This window comes from Coregonus clupeaformis, chromosome 29, assembly GCF_020615455.1.
Source record: "Coregonus clupeaformis isolate EN_2021a chromosome 29, ASM2061545v1, whole genome shotgun sequence".
NCBI classification, from domain to species: Eukaryota; Metazoa; Chordata; class Actinopteri; order Salmoniformes; family Salmonidae; genus Coregonus; species Coregonus clupeaformis.
Window position 1 is genome coordinate 10,304,063 of NC_059220.1, and position 17,933 is coordinate 10,321,995.

Below are 17,933 nucleotides of genomic sequence, written 5' to 3' on the forward strand. Positions count from 1 at the left end.
TTCTCTTAACACTAGGAGAGATTATGTAAATATTAATCTACGTACATTTTGGGTACACCTGACAGGTACAGAGGACATGGAAACATTTGTTCTAAACTAGTGTATGCACATCCAGATAGATTCCAGCTACAGGGTGGAAAAAAGGCATCATAGAAAATAAAAACATACCCACACACGGTTGAATGCTCCGCTGCACGCAACAATATACATTGCATTCGGAAAGTATTTTGACCCCTTGACTTTTTCCACATTTTGTTACGTTACAGCCTTATTCTTAAATGGATTAAATAAATAGAAATCCTCATCAATCTACACACAACACCCCATAATGACAAAGCAAAAACAGGTTTTTAGAAGTTTTTGTAAATTTACATAAAATAAATAAATATATACATTATTTAAATAAGTATTCAGACCCTTTGCTATGAGACTCGAAATTGAGCTCAGGTGCATCCTGTTTCCATTGATCATCCTTGAGATGTTTCTACAGCTTGATTGGAGTCCACCTGTGGTAAATTCAATTGATTGAACATGATTTGGAAAGGCACACACCTCTCTATATAAGGTCACACAGTTGACAGTGCATGTCAGAGCAAAAACCAAGCGACGGGGTCGAAGGAATTGTCCGTAGAGCTTTGAGACAGGATTGTGTCGAGGCACAGATCTGGGGAAGGGTACCAAAACATTTCTGCAGCATTGAAGGTCCCCAATAACACAGTGGCCTCCATCATTCTGAAATGGAAGAAGTTTGGAACCACCAAGACTATTCCTAGAGCTGACCGCCCGGCCAAACTGAGCATTTCGGGGAGAAGGGCCTTGTTCAGGGAGGTGACCAAGAACCCGATGGTCTCTCTGACAGTGCTCCAGAGTTCCTATGTGGAGATGGGAGAAACTTCCAGAAAGACAACCATCTCTGCAGCACTCCACCAATCAGGCCTTTACGGTAGAGTGGCCAGACGGAAGCCACTCCTCAGTAAAAGGCACGTGACAGCACGCTTGGAGTTTGCCAAAATGCACCTAAAGACTCTCAGACCATGAGAAACAAGATTCTCTGGTCTGATGAAACCAAGATTGAACTCTTTGGCCTGAATGTCAAGTGTCACGTCTGGAGGAAACCTGGCACCATCCCTACGGTGAAGCATGGTGGTGGCAGCATAATGCTGTGGGGATGTTTTTCAGCGGCAGGGACTGGGAGACTAGTCAGGATCGAGGGAAAGATGAACGGAGCAAAGTACAGAGAGATTCTTGATTAAAACCTGCTCCAGAGCGCTGAGGACCTCAGACTGGGGCGAAGGTTCACATTCCAACAGGACAACGACCCTAAGCACACAGCCAAGACAACGCAGGAGTGGCTTCAGGACAAGTCTCTGAATGTCCTTTAGTGGCCAGCCAGAGCCCGGACTTGAACCCAATCTAACATCTCTGGAGAGACCTGAAAATAGCTGTGCAGAGGCACTCCCCATCCAACCTGACAGAGCTTGAGAGGATCTGCCGAGAAGAACGGGAGAAACTCCCCAAATACAGGTGTGCCAAGCTTGTAGCGTCATACCCAAGAAGACTTGAGGCTGTAATCGCTGCCAAAGGTGCTTCAACAAAGTACTGAGAAAAGGGTCTGAATACTTATGTAAATGTTATATTTCCGTTGTTTATTTTTAATAAATGTGCAAACATTTATAAAAACCTATTTTTGCTTTGTCATTATGGGGTATTGTGTGTAGATTGATGAGGGAAAAAAACAATTTAATCAATTTTAGAATAAGGCTGTAACGTAACAAAATGTGGAAAAAGTCAAGGGGTCTGAATACTTTCCGAATGCACTGTATATGAGACCACCATTCAACAGTGTGCAACAGGTATCTTGTTTATTTTCTACATGTAAAACCCTCTCTATACAGGGAGTAAAGAGCAACATGTTCCTCCAGGCCTCCCTCCCTGACCTTACCTCGACGCTCCACACGCAGGCCGAGTGGTAGAGGGCGGAGTAGACCTTGCCCACTTTGCGCAGGTCCCGTACGTCCCACACGTACAGGCTGTGGTCATTGTAGACACAGGACAGCCAGCGGCTGGCAGGGTCATAAGATACAGCCACCGTGTCAGGACACCGGGCGTCCATCTTGTGGCTGAAGAGGTGACTGGAGGGAGGGAGAGTTAGGATGTAATAACACTGGAATACTGTAATAAAAAAACTATATATTTAATTTATAAAGCACTTTTCCAGAACCCAGAGATACTTTAAAGTTACAGTACAAGCTAACCCAATTCAATGGTTATGAGAAAAGCCCAGCTATCAGCCGGGCTGGCATCCCTTTACCAATGATTTAATGGTTGTGTTTTTGGCCAGAACATAACGTACTTACTGGGTGAGGTCTGGCCTGTCTATGGTGTTTCCCACAGAAACTTCTATAAACAGTAGCGAGCTGACCTTGATGGCTTCACTTAATAGCAGCTTCGACATGACCTACACAGCCATCTATGGGCCCTGGTCAAAAGTATTGCACCAAATAGGGAAAAGGGTGTCATTTGTGACGCAAACATGCAGTTAGTTATTCCACTGGTGGGATTTTTCACATCCCACGCAAACATGCTATATGCATGATTATTCAGCTAATCTGTTATAACATTTAGGGCCTATTGTCAGGAAGTCAGTTGAACAAGGAAATTAACCAGCAGCATTCCAGACTCAGCATTCACTCAGTCCATATTTATGAGGAGAACAAACTCTCATAGGAATCTCCATCTGTCTTCCTGAAGGCATCAACGACAAAACGTCTATTTAAACAGAGCTTGAGGGGGATACAGGGATACAAAAACAATATGACATTTAACTCCAACTGGGCCCACATGCATCCTGGAAGAACAGTAACAAAGAGGAAATCATTCAAGGGTATTTTGTGTAGTTGGTTTGTTTAGTATTTGTATAGGTATGTAGAGTATGATGCTGTATGAGATCTAGATACCACACAACCCACACCACTCTGGCTAACCAACAGGACAGAGAGAGACTGTTCCCACTTCCCACAGTCACAAAGACACCATTTAAATACTTCATTCACGTCCAGGGCGACATTTCAAAGTCATAATGTTGATAAAAAAAACAGTTCTCTAAAAGTTCAATTGATTATAAAATATTAATTCTTGCACACATAAAAACCTCTGCACGTCGTCTGCATTGTGTGGAGGTTAAGGTTGGGGACACTCACCTAGCCTCCACCACGGTGGCGATGTCTGTGCCCAGGCAGTGTGGGCGTGGCAGGGTGCAGATGAAGTGCAGGTTGACGGGGCTGAAGGCCCTAACCGTGCCGTCAGCACAGCCACAGAAGATCAGCTCGTCCGTCACAGACAGAGACGTGGCCTGATTGGTCTGCAGGGCAGAGGAGGTGGGGTTAGAGAGGACACACATACGTACTGTACGCTACATATAACACACACGTCAGGGTTTCCTCCACTACTACAGTGCATTCGGAAAGTATTCAGATCCCCTTGACTTTTTTCCACATTTTGTTACGTTACAGCCTTATTCTAAAATTGATTAAATTGTTCAATCTACATCAATCTACACACATTACCCCATAATGACAAAGCAAAAACAGGTTTTTAGAAATTTGTGCAGGTTTATTAAAAATAAAAAACTGAAATATCACATTTACATATGTATTCAGACCCTTTGCTATGAGACTCGAAATTGAGCTCAGGTGCAACCTGTTTCCATTGATCATCCTCGAGATGTTTCTACAACTTGATTGGAGTCCACCTGTGGGAAATTCAATTGATTGGACATGATTTGGAAAGGCACACACCTGTCTATATAAGGTCCCACAGTTGACACTGCATGTCAGAGCAAAAACCAAGCCATGAGGTCGAAGGAATTGTCCGTAGAGCTCCGAGACAGGATTGTGTCGAGGCACAGATCTGGGGAAGGGTACCAAAACATTTCTGCAGCATTGAAGGTCCCCAAGAACACAGTGGCCTCCATCATTCTTAAATGGAAGAAGTTTGGAACCACCAAGACTTCCTAGAGCTGGCCGCCCGGCCAAATTGAGCAATCGGTGGAGAAGGGCATTGGTCAGGGAGGTGACCAAGAACCCAATGGTCACTCTGACAGAGCTCCAGAGTTCCTATGTGGAGATGGGAGAACCTTCCAGAAGGACAACCATCTCTGCAGAACTCCACCAATCAGGCCTTTATGGTAGAGTGGCCAGATGGAAGCCACTCCTCAGTAAAAGGCACACGACAGCCCGCTTGGAGTTTGCCAAAAGGCACCTAAAGACTCTCAGACCATGAGAAACAAGATTCTCTGGTCTGATGAAACCAAGATTGAACTCTTTGGCCTGAATGCCAAGCGTAACGTCTGGAGGAAACCTGGCACCATCCCCTACGGTGAAGCGTGGTGGTGGCAGCATCATGCTGTGGGGATGTTTTTCAGCGGCAGGGACTAGGAGACTAGGCAGGATCGAGGGAAAAATGAATAGAGCAAAGTACAGAGAGATTCTTGATGAAAACCTGCTCCAGAGCGCTCAGGACCTCAGACTGGGACGAAGTTTCACCTTCCAACAGGACAATGACCCTAAGCACACAGCCAAGACAACGCAGGAGTGGCTTCGGAACAAGTCTCTGAATGTCCTTGAGTGGCCCAGCCAGAGCCCGGACTTGAACCCAATCGAACATCTCTGGAGATACCTGGAAATAGCTGTGCAGCGACGCTCCCCATCCAACCTGACAGAGCTTGAGAGGATCTGCAGAGAAGAATGGGAGAAACTCCCCAAATACAGGTGTGCCAAGCTTGTAGCGTCATACCCAAGAAGACTCGAGGCTGTAATCGCTGCCAAAGGTGCTTCAACAAAGTACTGAGTAAACGGTCTGAATACTTAGGTAAATGTGATATTTCCGTTTTTATTTTTTATAAACTTGCAAAAACATCTAAAAACCTGTTTTTGCTTTATCATTATGGGGTATTGTGTGTAGATTGATGAGGGGAAAAAACAATTTAATCAATTTTAGAATAAGGCTGTAACGTAACAAAATGTTGAAAAGGTCAAGGGGTCTGAATACTTTCCGAATGCACTGTATATAGAGAAGACAGGACAGGGCCCCGCCTGGCTCTATTCCCTTCTGCCTCACTAGAGCACTACATAGGGAATAGGGTGCTATTTGGGACGCAGCCCAGCTCCTCAGGGAAATCAATTGCAGAGACAGCAGAAAGAGCTAAGGTGCTGTCTGTCAATGATATTGAACGTATTGAATTGAAGACCATTGCCAGAGAGGCATCAGAAAACACACTAGGGACTAGCAGTCACATTGTTTCCCATAGGATTTTTTTCAGCAGCGGTGGAAAAGTTATTTTAGAGGATTGGGGGGGCGTGGTAGTGGGCGTAGCCAATGGCACAATCTCCGACCCAAAATTGTAAAGGGCCACCTCTTGGCTGAAGATACAACATTTTGCTGTTTTACAGCCAATTTCCTGCAATTCTACCTTTTTTGGGGTGGAGAGAAAATGTGATATTTTATGTTCTTATGCTATCTGAGTGACTCAAACATAATAACAAAATCAATGGGTGCCACATGCCATGACATTTTGGGAATGTTAGATTCTCCCTGACTGTCTAGTTTTTATTTTGGTGATTGTTAGTTCTAAAAAAGTATCTTATTTAAAAACATATTGCTCCATTATGTTTTCTACACACTTTATATAATAATCTGGTTTCAGTTCAGGTTTACACTGAAAACGTTTTACCATCACGGAAAATTATATATATATATATATATATATATATATATATATATATATATATATATATATATATATATAGTACCATTCAAAAGTTTGGACACACCTACTCATTCAAGGGTTTTTCTTTATTTTTACTATTATCTACATTGTAGAATAATAGTGAAGACATCAAAACTTTGAAATAACACATATGGAATCATGTAGTAACCAAAAAAGTGTTAAACAAATTCTTCAAAGTAGCCACCCTGTGCCTTGATGACAGCTTTGCACACTCTTGGCATTCTCTCAACCAGCTTCATGAGGAATGCTTTTCCAACAGTCTTGAAGGAGTTCCCACATATGGTGAGCACACGTTGGCTGCTTTTCCTTCACTCTGCGGTCCAACTCATCCCAAACCATCTCAATTGGGTTGAGGTCGGGTGATTGCGGAGGCCAGGTCATCTGATGCAGCACTCCATCACTCTCCTTCTTGGTCAAATAGCCCTTACACAGCCTGGAGGTGCGTTGGGTCATTGTCCTGTTGAAAAACTATTGATAGTCCCACTAAGCACAAACCAGATGGGATGGCGTATCGCTGCAGAATGCTGTGGTAGCCATGAAGGTTAAGTGTGCCTTGAATTCTAAATAAATCACCAACAGTGTCACCAGCAAAGCACCCCCACACCATCACACCTCCTCCTCTATGCTTTACAGTGGGAACCACACATGCAGAGATCATCCGTTCACCTACTCTGCGTCTCACATAGACACGGCGGTTGGAACCAAAGATCTCACATTTGGACTCATCAGACCAAAGGACAGATTTCCACCGGTCTAATGTCCATTGCTCGTGTTTCTTGGCCCAAGCAAGTCTCTTCTTCTTATTGGTGTCCTTTAGAAGTGGTTTCTTTGCAGCAATTCGACCATGAAGGCCTGATTCACACTGTCTCCTCTGAACAGTTGATGTTGAGATGTGTCTGTTACTTGAACTCTGTGAAGCATTTATTTGGGCTGCAATCTGAGGTGCAGTTAACTCTAATGAACTTATCCTCTGCAGCAGAGGTAACTCTGGGTCTTCCTTTCCTGTGGCGGTCCTCATGAGTGCCAGTTTCATCATAGCGCTTGATGGTTTTTGCGACTGTAGAAGAAACTTTCAAAGTTCTTGACATTTTCCGGATTGACTTACCTTCATGTCTTAAAGTAATGATGGACTGTCGTTTCTCTATGCTTATTTGAGCTGTTCTTGCCATAATATGGACTTGGTCTTTTACCAAATTGAGCTATCTTCTGTATACCCCCTACCTTGTCACAACACAACTGATTGGCTCAAACGCATTAAGAAGGAAAGACATTCCACAAATTAACTTTTAGGAAGGCACACCTGTTAATTGAAATGCACTCCAGGTGACTATCTCATGAAGCTGGTTGAGAGAATGCCAAGAGTGTGCAAAGCTGTCATTAAGGCAAAGGGTGGCTAATTTGAAGAATCTCAAATATAAAATATATTTTTATTTGTTTAACACTTTTTTGGTTACTACATGATTCCATATGTGTTATTTCATAGTTTTGATGTCTTCACTATTATTCTACAATGTAGAAAATAGTAAAAATAAAGAAAAACCCTGGAATGAGTAGGTATGTCCAAACTTTTGACTGGTAGATTCTATTTTGGGCCCACTGTTGTTCATTTTGTATATCAACAACATTGGGGATCATATTGAAACAGTGTCATTTTTATGCAGATGATACTGTTCTTTATTCAAGTGGTAGTAGTTTATCTTTCGCTTTTGAAAATGCCCAAAGAGCATTTAACACCTTACAACAGAATCTGTATGATTTGAAGCTGGTTCTGAATTCGGGTAAAACAAAATGCATGGTATTTTCAAATGCCAGGCAAGTTACTAATCATGTCATTGCTACATTGGATGGACATACTATAGAGCAAGTCAAAGTGTACAAATATTTGGGAGTGTGGGTGGATGACAAGCTGAGCTTCACTGTTCATGTGGAGAACTTGATAAGGAAGCTCAAGCTGAGAATAGGTTTAAACACTTGATCGATGTAAATATCATAGAAGAGTGTAATTGTCTTTAGGACAGCTGTTTTTTAGTTATGACATTCGTGTTTCTTTACGTAATATGTAATTGTTGTACTGTATGTGTGTCTATAGTTTTGTTCAATGTTGTGTTAGTGTATGTAAGTAGTTTTGTCTGAAACTTTGTTCCCGCTGCCGCTGTAGGACCAGGTCTCTCCTGAAAAATAATAAAGGCTAAATAAAAAAATTAAAAAGTGTATAGCCACTAGCCTCTGCGTAAAAACTAAAAACTATAGAGTTTGGTTTTACCATTATATATATATATACACAGTATATACACAGTATATCATTATTATTTGTTTAAATCATATTTTTGGGAGTGGTGGCAACAATTTAGAAGCGGCGGCTCGCCACTGCTAAATGAATATAGGGGAAACATTGGGTAAGCACCACATACTTGTCTGTCTGTGTAAATACTGATTACCACGCTTTACTGTAGCTAGGCCCCTGGGTAAACAATATAAGAACATCTCTCAAGTAGTTTAATCTAGGCAGAAGAAGTGGCTTCACTAGAAAATAAATATTGTGAAAAGTAAACAGTTCAACAACAAACAGCATGACAGAAACAGAATGATATGCAATATATGTCACTGTGGTGAAGAGGATGAGATATGGTATCCACTCCATAAACCACACATTATTGAATGCAGCAGGTTCAGATCTAGGCCTACAGATTGTAAACAACAATACACAATATCATTTCTCAATTTACCAGTATGATGCTTGAAATGATGAATAACAGTGATTCAGCCAGGCATGCAGCCCAGATTGGACACAGCTTTTTCTCCAAGTCCAATAACAGTAATTGACTAAATCTTTTTTTACACATTCTCTCTTTGGGCTCAGGTTGCCAAAGCATGCTGTGCTTTCCCAACAGTCAGTGCACTGCACTGTTAACCACGGCATGCCAGTGAAGCTACCATCTTAGTAGGGGAGAAACCAAAATATACCAAAGTGGCAGCTTCAAGTTGCCTCTGGGGAAGAGGCGTGTATGGTGACAGTGTAGTTCTGACCGAGGATGATCCCTCTCATGCCTTCTACAGCAGATAAGATATGCAGTTCATGTGAGGGGATGAAAGCCATGTCCTAATTTGATGTTGTGGCTGTGGCCACTTGTTACAGGCTAGATCACAGCAAGCTTTTAAGTCTTTTAAATTAATCCACACTGGTAGCTTTGCAGTGTGAATGTTACATTTACATTACATTTTAGTCATTTAGCAGACGCTCTTATCCAGAGCGACTTACAGTTATGTTAAGAGCGTAAATTAATGAACTGAGTTTAGAGATGAACAGCGTGAGCGGAGAGGTTGATATCAAGCTGTCTGATATGCCAGGATGGAATGTGATGCTGTTGCAGCAGTTGAGACAGAGCAAGCATTGTTGGTCCTCTTCACTCCCTCCCTCTCTCTCTCTCCTTTCTCTCATTCGCTCTCTTTTCATTTCCATTCCTCTCCCTCTTCTCTCCCTCTCTTTTCTCCCCTTCTCCTGTCTCTCTATGCTTTGGGCCTGCGTCTGCTACAAAAGCATGATTGTGCACCCACCTACCTACTGTATCTCTGACCCACTTCAGCCCTGTTAGCAGGAAGGTAGCAGGCTCAGCATGGCCAATCTGGTAGGGATCTCTCCAGTTCCACTAGTGTGTTACAATCATGTGGTACAAGTTTAGGAAAAGGTTGTTGTGACCTCAGAGATCGTTTGATCGTAATACTGCATGAATTCTGTATCCGGCGAGGCAGGTAGCCTAGCGGTTAAGAGTGTTGGGCCAGTAACCGAAAGGTCGCTGGTTCGCATCCCCAAGCCAACTAGGTGAAAAATCTGTCGATGTGCCCTTGAGCAAGGCACTTAACAATAATTGTTCCTGTTACTCGCTCTGGATAAGAACATCCAGATAAGACATCTGAGAATGTGGACCACTAGGTTCACGTGGTCAAAACACACACACCCAATAGGGTGGACAGGTGGGCATGATAGACTGCAGCATTCTGAGAAACCCTCCAATGGAATGCTCGGGGGTATCGGAGGGGGGGTGGGGCATAACTTTCAGCTGATGTGACATGGAACTGCAGGACAGGTAAGGGACAGACTTACTGTGACACTGTCGTTCTTCTGGACAGTGTAAGAGGAGGAAAAAGCAGAAGCAGAACAACACTAATATTAGACAGACAGCAGCATGGATGGTCAAATTAACACTCCACCGACACGAGACAGTTGTCTGTCTACAATTGACTTTTAAGCAGAACTGAAATCTGTGTTTTATATGACACAGTCGGTGGCTAGATTACATCTAGAATTAGGATATTCTGTAGTAGCCAAGTCAAGGGAAAGTTGAAAGTTTGAAACTGTGCCACATGTAGATTGAAAAGGGGTTATATTCTAAGCTGATTATGCAGTAGAAAGCTGTGATAAGTCACCAACTCGCTCTCTGCCAACATTTACACATAATCGGTACTTTAGTGATAGATCTCCATTCATTCAGACAGTTTTAGACAAAACGATTCATAGTGTTACTCTACGCCTGTGGATACAGCCAGGCAGCTACAGTCCCAGTGAAACCGGGAAGTAGCCTACTGCCTGAATTTGTCCAATAAACTGGAAAATGTCATCAAATGCAGGTTTTCCTTTTTAGTTTATATGCCTTTTGAACACTGCAGCGAAATACTTTTGATTATAAATTATTGAGTCAAGGAAGCTAATTCTTGATTCTATTAATTTGTCTTATAACAAGTCTGATTTCTGTTTTTGGTTGCAAAAAGTTTTGCTACATTGTGCCCTTAATGAACGTGACCCCCGAGTCTAGTAACTCACCCTTAGTTCCACCCATTTGTCCAGCAGGCGTTTGTCATTGAACTCGCAGAGCAGGCCCGAGGAGGTGATGCAGAAGGTGCTGCCGGCTTTACGACCCTTCCCACATGCCACGTCACTGAAGAAGTTGTTCCTCAGCTCCCCCAGGAGCCCCGAGCGACCCAGCAGAGGAACCGTGGCGTTCACCTAGCAGACAGACAGAGGGAGCGATGATTAGAGAGACATTGCTATTGGGTCTGATTGATCTAGTCCATCAGTTTGTTATGTTATCCCAAACTCTGGGATGTAAGACCTTCTATTCGGCTTCAACATGGCTATTGAAGTTGATATGTGACGTCTGTCTTTATTCTAATAGCTTGAGCGATTACAGAGGAATTTCCCCAACTGGTCCTTGTGACCTCCAACCCGGCGTTGTACATATTTGTTACATTCCAACAATAACACAACTGATTGAACTAATGATCAGGGGCTTGCTGATTAATTGCATAGATGAATTAGGTGTGCTAGTGTTGGAATTTAACCAATATATGGAACAGCTGAAGATCAAGAGGACAACTTGGGGGAAACGACTACATACCAAATGGCACCCTATTCCCTACATAATGCACTATATAGGGAAGAGGGTGCAATTTGGGAAGCAACCATTGTATTAGAGATACATTCCTGAGAGGCTCAGTTAGAACCAGCATTAGTTATTATTTGTCAGTTATGGATGAGGAATGGGCCTGGAGAAATGTAACCCCTCTCAAACTCATAGACAGAGCTATGGATGCAAGGATTGACCATCCATGATATCAACATTTATACTGAACAAAAATATAAACTCAACATGCAGCAATTAAAACATTTTACTGAGTTACAATTCATAGAAGAAAATCAGTCAATTGAAATAAATTCATAAGTCCCTAATCTATGGATTTCACATGACTAGGCAGGGGCGCAGCCATGGGTGGCCCTGGGAGGGCATAGGCCCACCCACTTGGGAGTCAGGTCCACACACTGGGGAGCCAGGCCCAACCAATCAGAATTAGTTTTTCCCCACCAAAGGGCTTTATTCGAGACAGAAATACTCCTCAGCACCCCCCCTCCCCCTCCCCCTCCTCAGAAGATCCCGCAGGTGAAGAAGCCTGATGTGGAGGTCCTGGGCGGGCGTGGTTACACATGGTCTGCTGTTGTGAGGCCGGTTGGATGTACTGCCAAATTCTCCAAAACGACATTGGAGGCAGCTTATGGTCGAGAAATGAACATTCAATTATCTGGCAACTGCTCTGGTGGACATTCCTGCAGTCAGCATGCCAATTGCACGCTCCCTCAAAACTTGAGACATCTGTGGCATTGTGTTGTGTGACAAAACTGCACATTTTAGAGTTGCCTTTTATTGTCCCCAGCACAAGGTGCACCTGTGTAATGATAATGCTGTTTAATAAGCTTTTTGATAAGCCACACCTGTCAGGTGGATGGATTATCTTGGCAAAGGAGAAATGTTCACTAACAGGGATGTAAACTAATTTGTGCACAACATTTTAAGAAATACACTTTTTGTGCATATGGAACATTTCTGGGATCTTTTATTTCAGCTCATGAAAAATGGGGCCAACACTTTACATGTTGAGTTCATATTTTTGTTCAGTATAGTTTTATCCATGTTTTGAGGCTATATAGTGTTTGTCTACATTTACTTAGTTTACAAACATTGGAGTAAAACCAGCTTATATTTTGGGTTCTGATGGGGTACGACAGTTAAACTAAGCTCATGAGGCATTTATTTACATCCAAAAATGGATTTAGCAACTGCAGATTGCCCCTTTAAATAATGTTGTTGTTGTTGGTGTGACTGACTGTGTGTGAATACCTTGGAGGATTTGGTGTGATCCAGGTACCAGAACTTGACGTGCCTGTTCCCTGCCGTGACAAAGTAGTTGCTGTCGTCTGAGAAGGACACAGCCGTGACTTTACTGGACACCTTGTTGGCTGCCACCACTATGTTTTTCTGAGCAGAGAACAAGAGCACAGAACAGGACTGTAGATCAACAGTAGATATATACTTTGTCCTCAGAGAAGAAGAGGAAAGATAGTATAAAACATTGAAGGATAGTTCAAAAACAGCACATAGCATTTTCACCTCTATCGGTCTATATATATATATATTTATGTATTGGGAGAGGAGTCGTCGATGGTCTATGCTCCCAAATGAGCAATGGGCCTAAGTAAGTAAGTAATGAATGTATTTTTTCACTCATCCAAAATGTATTTATTCCAATAGAGAAAATGGAAGACCTACTAAGACCCAATGAAGACCTAATAAGCGAGTTGCTAGCTACCTTCCAGGCCCAGACATTGATGATCATGTCGTGCTGGTATCCCACGCTGACGATATACTTGCTGTTGGGAGAGAAGGCCACACAGGAGATGCCGTACTTATGTTCCTGTAACTCTGCAACCTGGGTCCGCTCTGTAACGTCCCACACCCGCACAGCAGGCATGTGCCCACTCTGGAGAGAGAGAGACAGAGACAGAGACAGAGACGAGAGAGAGAGAGAAGAGAGAGAGAGAGAGAGACAAAGAGAGACAAAGAGAGACAAAGAGAGACAGAGAAAAAGAGAGACAGCGAAAGAGAAACAGAGAAAATAATGCATAATAATAGAGCAAATAATGCACAAAAATATTCTGCTTCTTTTCACTCTACATACCAAGTCTCACACATCCCCCTAACCACAAATGTGAATCTTTAATTTATTTCACATTTATTTATATCGGCAAGTCGATTCAAAATTCTTATAATAACCACCTGACAGGTTTGTGTCCACAAGGTGATGTAGCCACAGTCAGAATCCCTGGATCATACAGATGGACAGGAAACACTCTAGTCTCACTAAGCTTTTCAATGTACCCTGTAACTGCTTCCCAATCCGGTAATGATTTGTCTTATGCAACTCAAGGATGGAACAGAAGATCAAGTGGAGGGAATTTAAAGAGGACAGGCAAGGGAAGCCAGGAAATTAATTCTAATACATCCCTAGTACCTTCTTACCCTCTGCAGGCAGCGGCTTTGTATGCATAATTCTTATACTGGGTATGGAAAGAGGTACTGTATGAGCGAAATGATAAGGCATATTTCTACAAATTTCAGATACAGGTTCGATGGTACATAAATATAATAAACTACAGTAGCAGCCAGGTAGAGTAAACCCATGGTTGGGATTAGCTTTCGCTGCACCTCCTTAGAACAGAACACAATCAGGAGAGCTGATGACGTCTAGCTCTTTTAAAGAAAGAACAGAAGCCGACTGTGAACAGAGGGACCTCCCTTTGACAGCATACATAGGGCAGAGGCAGCATGGTCACTAACAGCATGGTCAGTTAGCTACACCACAGAGGACAGACAGGCAGGGTGAGCTGAGCACCAGCACGTGCTGTGTGCCTTCTGCCACTGGCACATCCCTGGAAGTATCTCTCTTTCTGTCTCTTCCCTCCCGTCCCTCCCACTCTCCTTCAGACAGCTGACAGAGTCAGTCTGGCACCCTGCCCCCTCCTGCTGCCATGGCAACCCTGCAGCAGCACACACACATTCACTTTCGCACACACTGTTCTGGCTAATATGGATTAGACTAACACTGTCTAACACACACGCACACATGCGTGCACTGACAGAGTCAATGGTGCAGTACACAAACACGGACTAGAGCACAAGCACTGTGTGTTTTTTCATGGTACATTCACAGCTATGGACACAGTCCTTTGTAGATGTGGCACAGACAGTGTTCCATTTATGAACTGTGGGGTTGGACACTGCAACGATAGCTCTGCCATGCCCTGGCAGTGGAGCAGGAAACAGTCAGCACTTTTTTAGGAAGCTGCAGTTGCAGTATCATCATTTCATCATGGCATGCAAAGACACAATGTAGGGCCCTATAAAATCTATGCCTGATTTTGCCTTGTTTTTTCCCAAATTCTGTTTTCTCCTAATTGTTTTCCCAGGTGTCCGTTTCCCCAGTTTTTTTAGGTTTTGACTCACAAAATCACACTTTCTAAATAGAAAAACAACTAAATTGGATGTTCTAAGTCCACAACAATGTTTAAACCACATCAGGAGACCAGTATTGAGGTCTGGGAATGTTTTGGGAAATTTAGATTTTGGGGTGTAGTTACCCTTTAATTCCAGTGCTAGCAAGAGGCTTTTCTTTAGCTATGTTTTTGTAGCGCACATGTGATAGTAGAGTTTGCTAAACAAATACCCACTGGATTGATGCAAATAATTATATCATTCTGGTAGGTAAGTATAGGCTACTTTGTAGTTAACATGTAATTGAGAAGGTTTTTGTGAAAGCCTTTCCATCTACCAGACTTTTCATTAGCATCATCGCTAACGGCAACACAAAGTGGTAGACGCACGCACGGCACATACATAGACGGGGAATTCTCGTTGCTTCTTCAGAAAGTTCCAGGAAATACGAATCACTGATGGATTCTGTTCACGTCTTATGATCAAATTGGACAAATTAATTAACTTTCAATACATTTAGTTGATTCCCTACTAAAGTTCAACACATTTTTTAATATAGTTGAATTCCGTTTTAATGTCACGTTTCTTCCGCATCTCAGATTTTATAGGGCCCTAACAATGGAATGACACTCACCTCTCCTGTGACAACATATTTGCCATCAGGGGAAAATGACAGAGTGGTGATGGTTTTCCTGTGAAGAGAATAGATGACAGAGAGGAGAGGAAACATTTCATTACTTTCGAAAAGAAGTGAATGCATCCTGGTCTCGAGGGGTTTTTCCGCTTGGGCTGTACTCTATGACAATGGCACGCTCACCACAATCAATACATCAATCTGATGATTATCATCACACACTAAAGTAGAGATTAGAGGCAGGCTCTTACACTTCTAACAGGAAAGGAGTCCTAAACAAATGCTGCTGTACCAACAGTAGAGTCTGATAATAGTAAAATGATACACCATGTGGTGGTAAAGAGATGAGTTTAAAGATATAGTATCTGCACTGAATGGTCGGCTCAATGGCCTGTGACTGGGAGTCAATTGGTTGTTTTAAAAAACTGTTGAAGCAGTTATCACGGTCCAGTACTGGTACACAGAGATATTGTCTGGCACCCTATTCCCTATGTAGTGCAATACTTTATTGGAGGAAAAAAAATATATAGGCACTAGGGCTTGTATGGGGAACAGGGTGCCATTTGGGACGCTACATTTTTCCCCCTATCGAAGTGTCATATAAATGTTTGATGCGTAGCCAAGCAGCTTTTCTCTTATCAAATGTTGTACTAAGCATTACTATACTGTGATCTCATCATGGTATAGTAATAATTAGTCTGTAGAGTGATGTAGGAGTAGGGCAGAGGGTATTAAGTTCCAATATTAGCCTCAAACCAGGAGAGCATAAGAGAACAAACTCATCTGGGTATATGATAGTTAGAAAGAAGAATGGATGGAGCCAGCTTGTCACAGTCACATTGATTTAGAGGACCTTTTTTTCAGCCCTAATGACGTGACAACATCTACCTACCTCTGCTTTTTCCACACATTAAAGGGATTGGCAGTGGCTTTGAAGCCGTGGTGCTGCTTTGGTCGTGGCTGACTGTCTGTCCAGTGCTCGTCGTTACATAAGCCATGCTGTGTTTGACAAGTCACTATAGACTAGCTCCCTCCCTCTCATCCAGATGGCCTGTATTTACAGGGCCTACAGGCTTAGGTCATCCTACTCCATTATAACCCCAAGCCACATATATATATATACACATACACTGAGTATGCAAAACATTAGGAACACCTGCTCTTTCCATGACATAGACTGACCAGGTGAATCCAGGTGAAAGCTATGATCCCTTATTGACGTCACTTGTTAAATCCACTTCAATCAGTGTAGATCAAGGAGAGGAGACAGGTTAAAGAAGGATTTTTAAGCCTTGAGACAATTGAGACAAAGATTGCGTATGTGTGCCATTCAGAGGGTGAATGGGCAAGACAAAAGATTGAAGTGCCTTTGAACGGGGTATGGTAGTAGGTGCCAGGCGCACCGGTTTGTATCAAGAACTGCAACGCTGCTGGGTTTTTCACACTTAACAGTTTCCTGTGTGTGTTAAGAATGGTCCACCACCCAAAGGACATCCAGCCAACTTGACACCATTGTGGGAAGCATTGGAGTCAACATGGGCCAGCCTCCCTGTGGAACTCAATATTAGGAAGGTGTTCCTAATGTTTGGTATACTCAGTGTATACACATATATATGGGTGGCAGGTAGCCTCGAGATTAGAGCATTGGGCCAGTAATCGAAAGGTCAGTTGTTTGAATCCCGGAGCCGACAAGGTGAAAAATCTGTCACTGTGCCCTTGAGCAAGGCACTTAACCCGAATTGGACAATGGCACCAGACAATGATGAACCTGATCGTGACCCCACTCCCTGCGGGTGTCTCAGGGGGAGTTGGGATATGCAAGAAACACATTTCCAGTACACACTTGGGTGTAAAAGGACAAATACAGTGGGGGAAAAAAGTATTTAGTCAGCCACCAATTGTGCAAGTTCTCCCACTTAAAAAGATGAGAGAGGCCTGTCATTTTCATCATAGGTACACGTCAACTATGACAGACAAAATGAGAAAAAAAATCCAGAAAATCACATTGTAGGATTTTTAATGAATTCATTTTCAAATTATGGTGGAAAATAAGTATTTGGTCAATAACAAAAGTTTCTCAATACTTTGTTATATACCCTTTGTTGGCAATGACACAGGTCAAACATTTTCTGTAAGTCTTCACAAGGTTTTCACACACTGTTGCTGGTATTTTGGCCCATTCCTCCATGCAGATCTCCTCTAGAGCAGTGATGTTTTGGGGCTGTCGCTGGGCAACACGGACTTTCAACTCCCTCCAAAGATTTTCTATGGGGTTGAGATCTGGAGACTGGCTAGGCCACTCCAGGACCTTGAAATGCTTCTTACGAAGCCACTCCTTCGTTGCCCGGGCGGTGTGTTTGGGATCATTGTCATGCTGAAAGACCCAGCCACGTTTCATCTTCAATGCCCTTGCTGATGGAAGGAGGTTTTCACTCAAAATCTCACGATACATGGCCCCATTCATTCTTTCCTTTACACGGATCAGTCGTCCTGGTCCCTTTGCAGAAAAACAGCCCCAAAGCATGATGTTTCCACCCCCATGCTTCACAGTAGGTATGGTGTTCTTTGGATGCAACTCAGCATTCTTTGTCCTCCAAACACGACGAGTTGAGTTTTTACCAAAAAGTTATATTTTGGTTTCATCTGACCATATGACATTCTCCCAATCCTCTTCTGGATCATCCAAATGCAC

The 17,933-nt window shown here is 42.9% G+C and overlaps 1 protein-coding gene across 5 annotated transcripts in view; it reads right to left on the reverse strand.

Moving 5' to 3' along the window:
- Nucleotides 1-17,933, reverse strand: part of LOC121544690 (mitogen-activated protein kinase-binding protein 1) — a gene marked incomplete at its 5' end in the record, with an annotated part of 54,327 nt that overhangs the window by 35,251 nt on the left and 1,143 nt on the right. For 4 of the 5 annotated variants that reach the window (XM_045209105.1, XM_041854757.2, XM_041854756.2 and 1 more), the window contains 7 exon segments: nucleotides 1,943-2,132; nucleotides 3,201-3,361; nucleotides 9,891-9,908; nucleotides 10,608-10,790; nucleotides 12,457-12,594; nucleotides 12,926-13,096; nucleotides 15,242-15,299. In XM_045209105.1, the coding sequence (XP_045065040.1) occupies nucleotides 1,943-2,132; nucleotides 3,201-3,361; nucleotides 9,891-9,908; nucleotides 10,608-10,790; nucleotides 12,457-12,594; nucleotides 12,926-13,096; nucleotides 15,242-15,299 (919 nt within the window). 5 annotated transcript variants of the gene reach the window in all.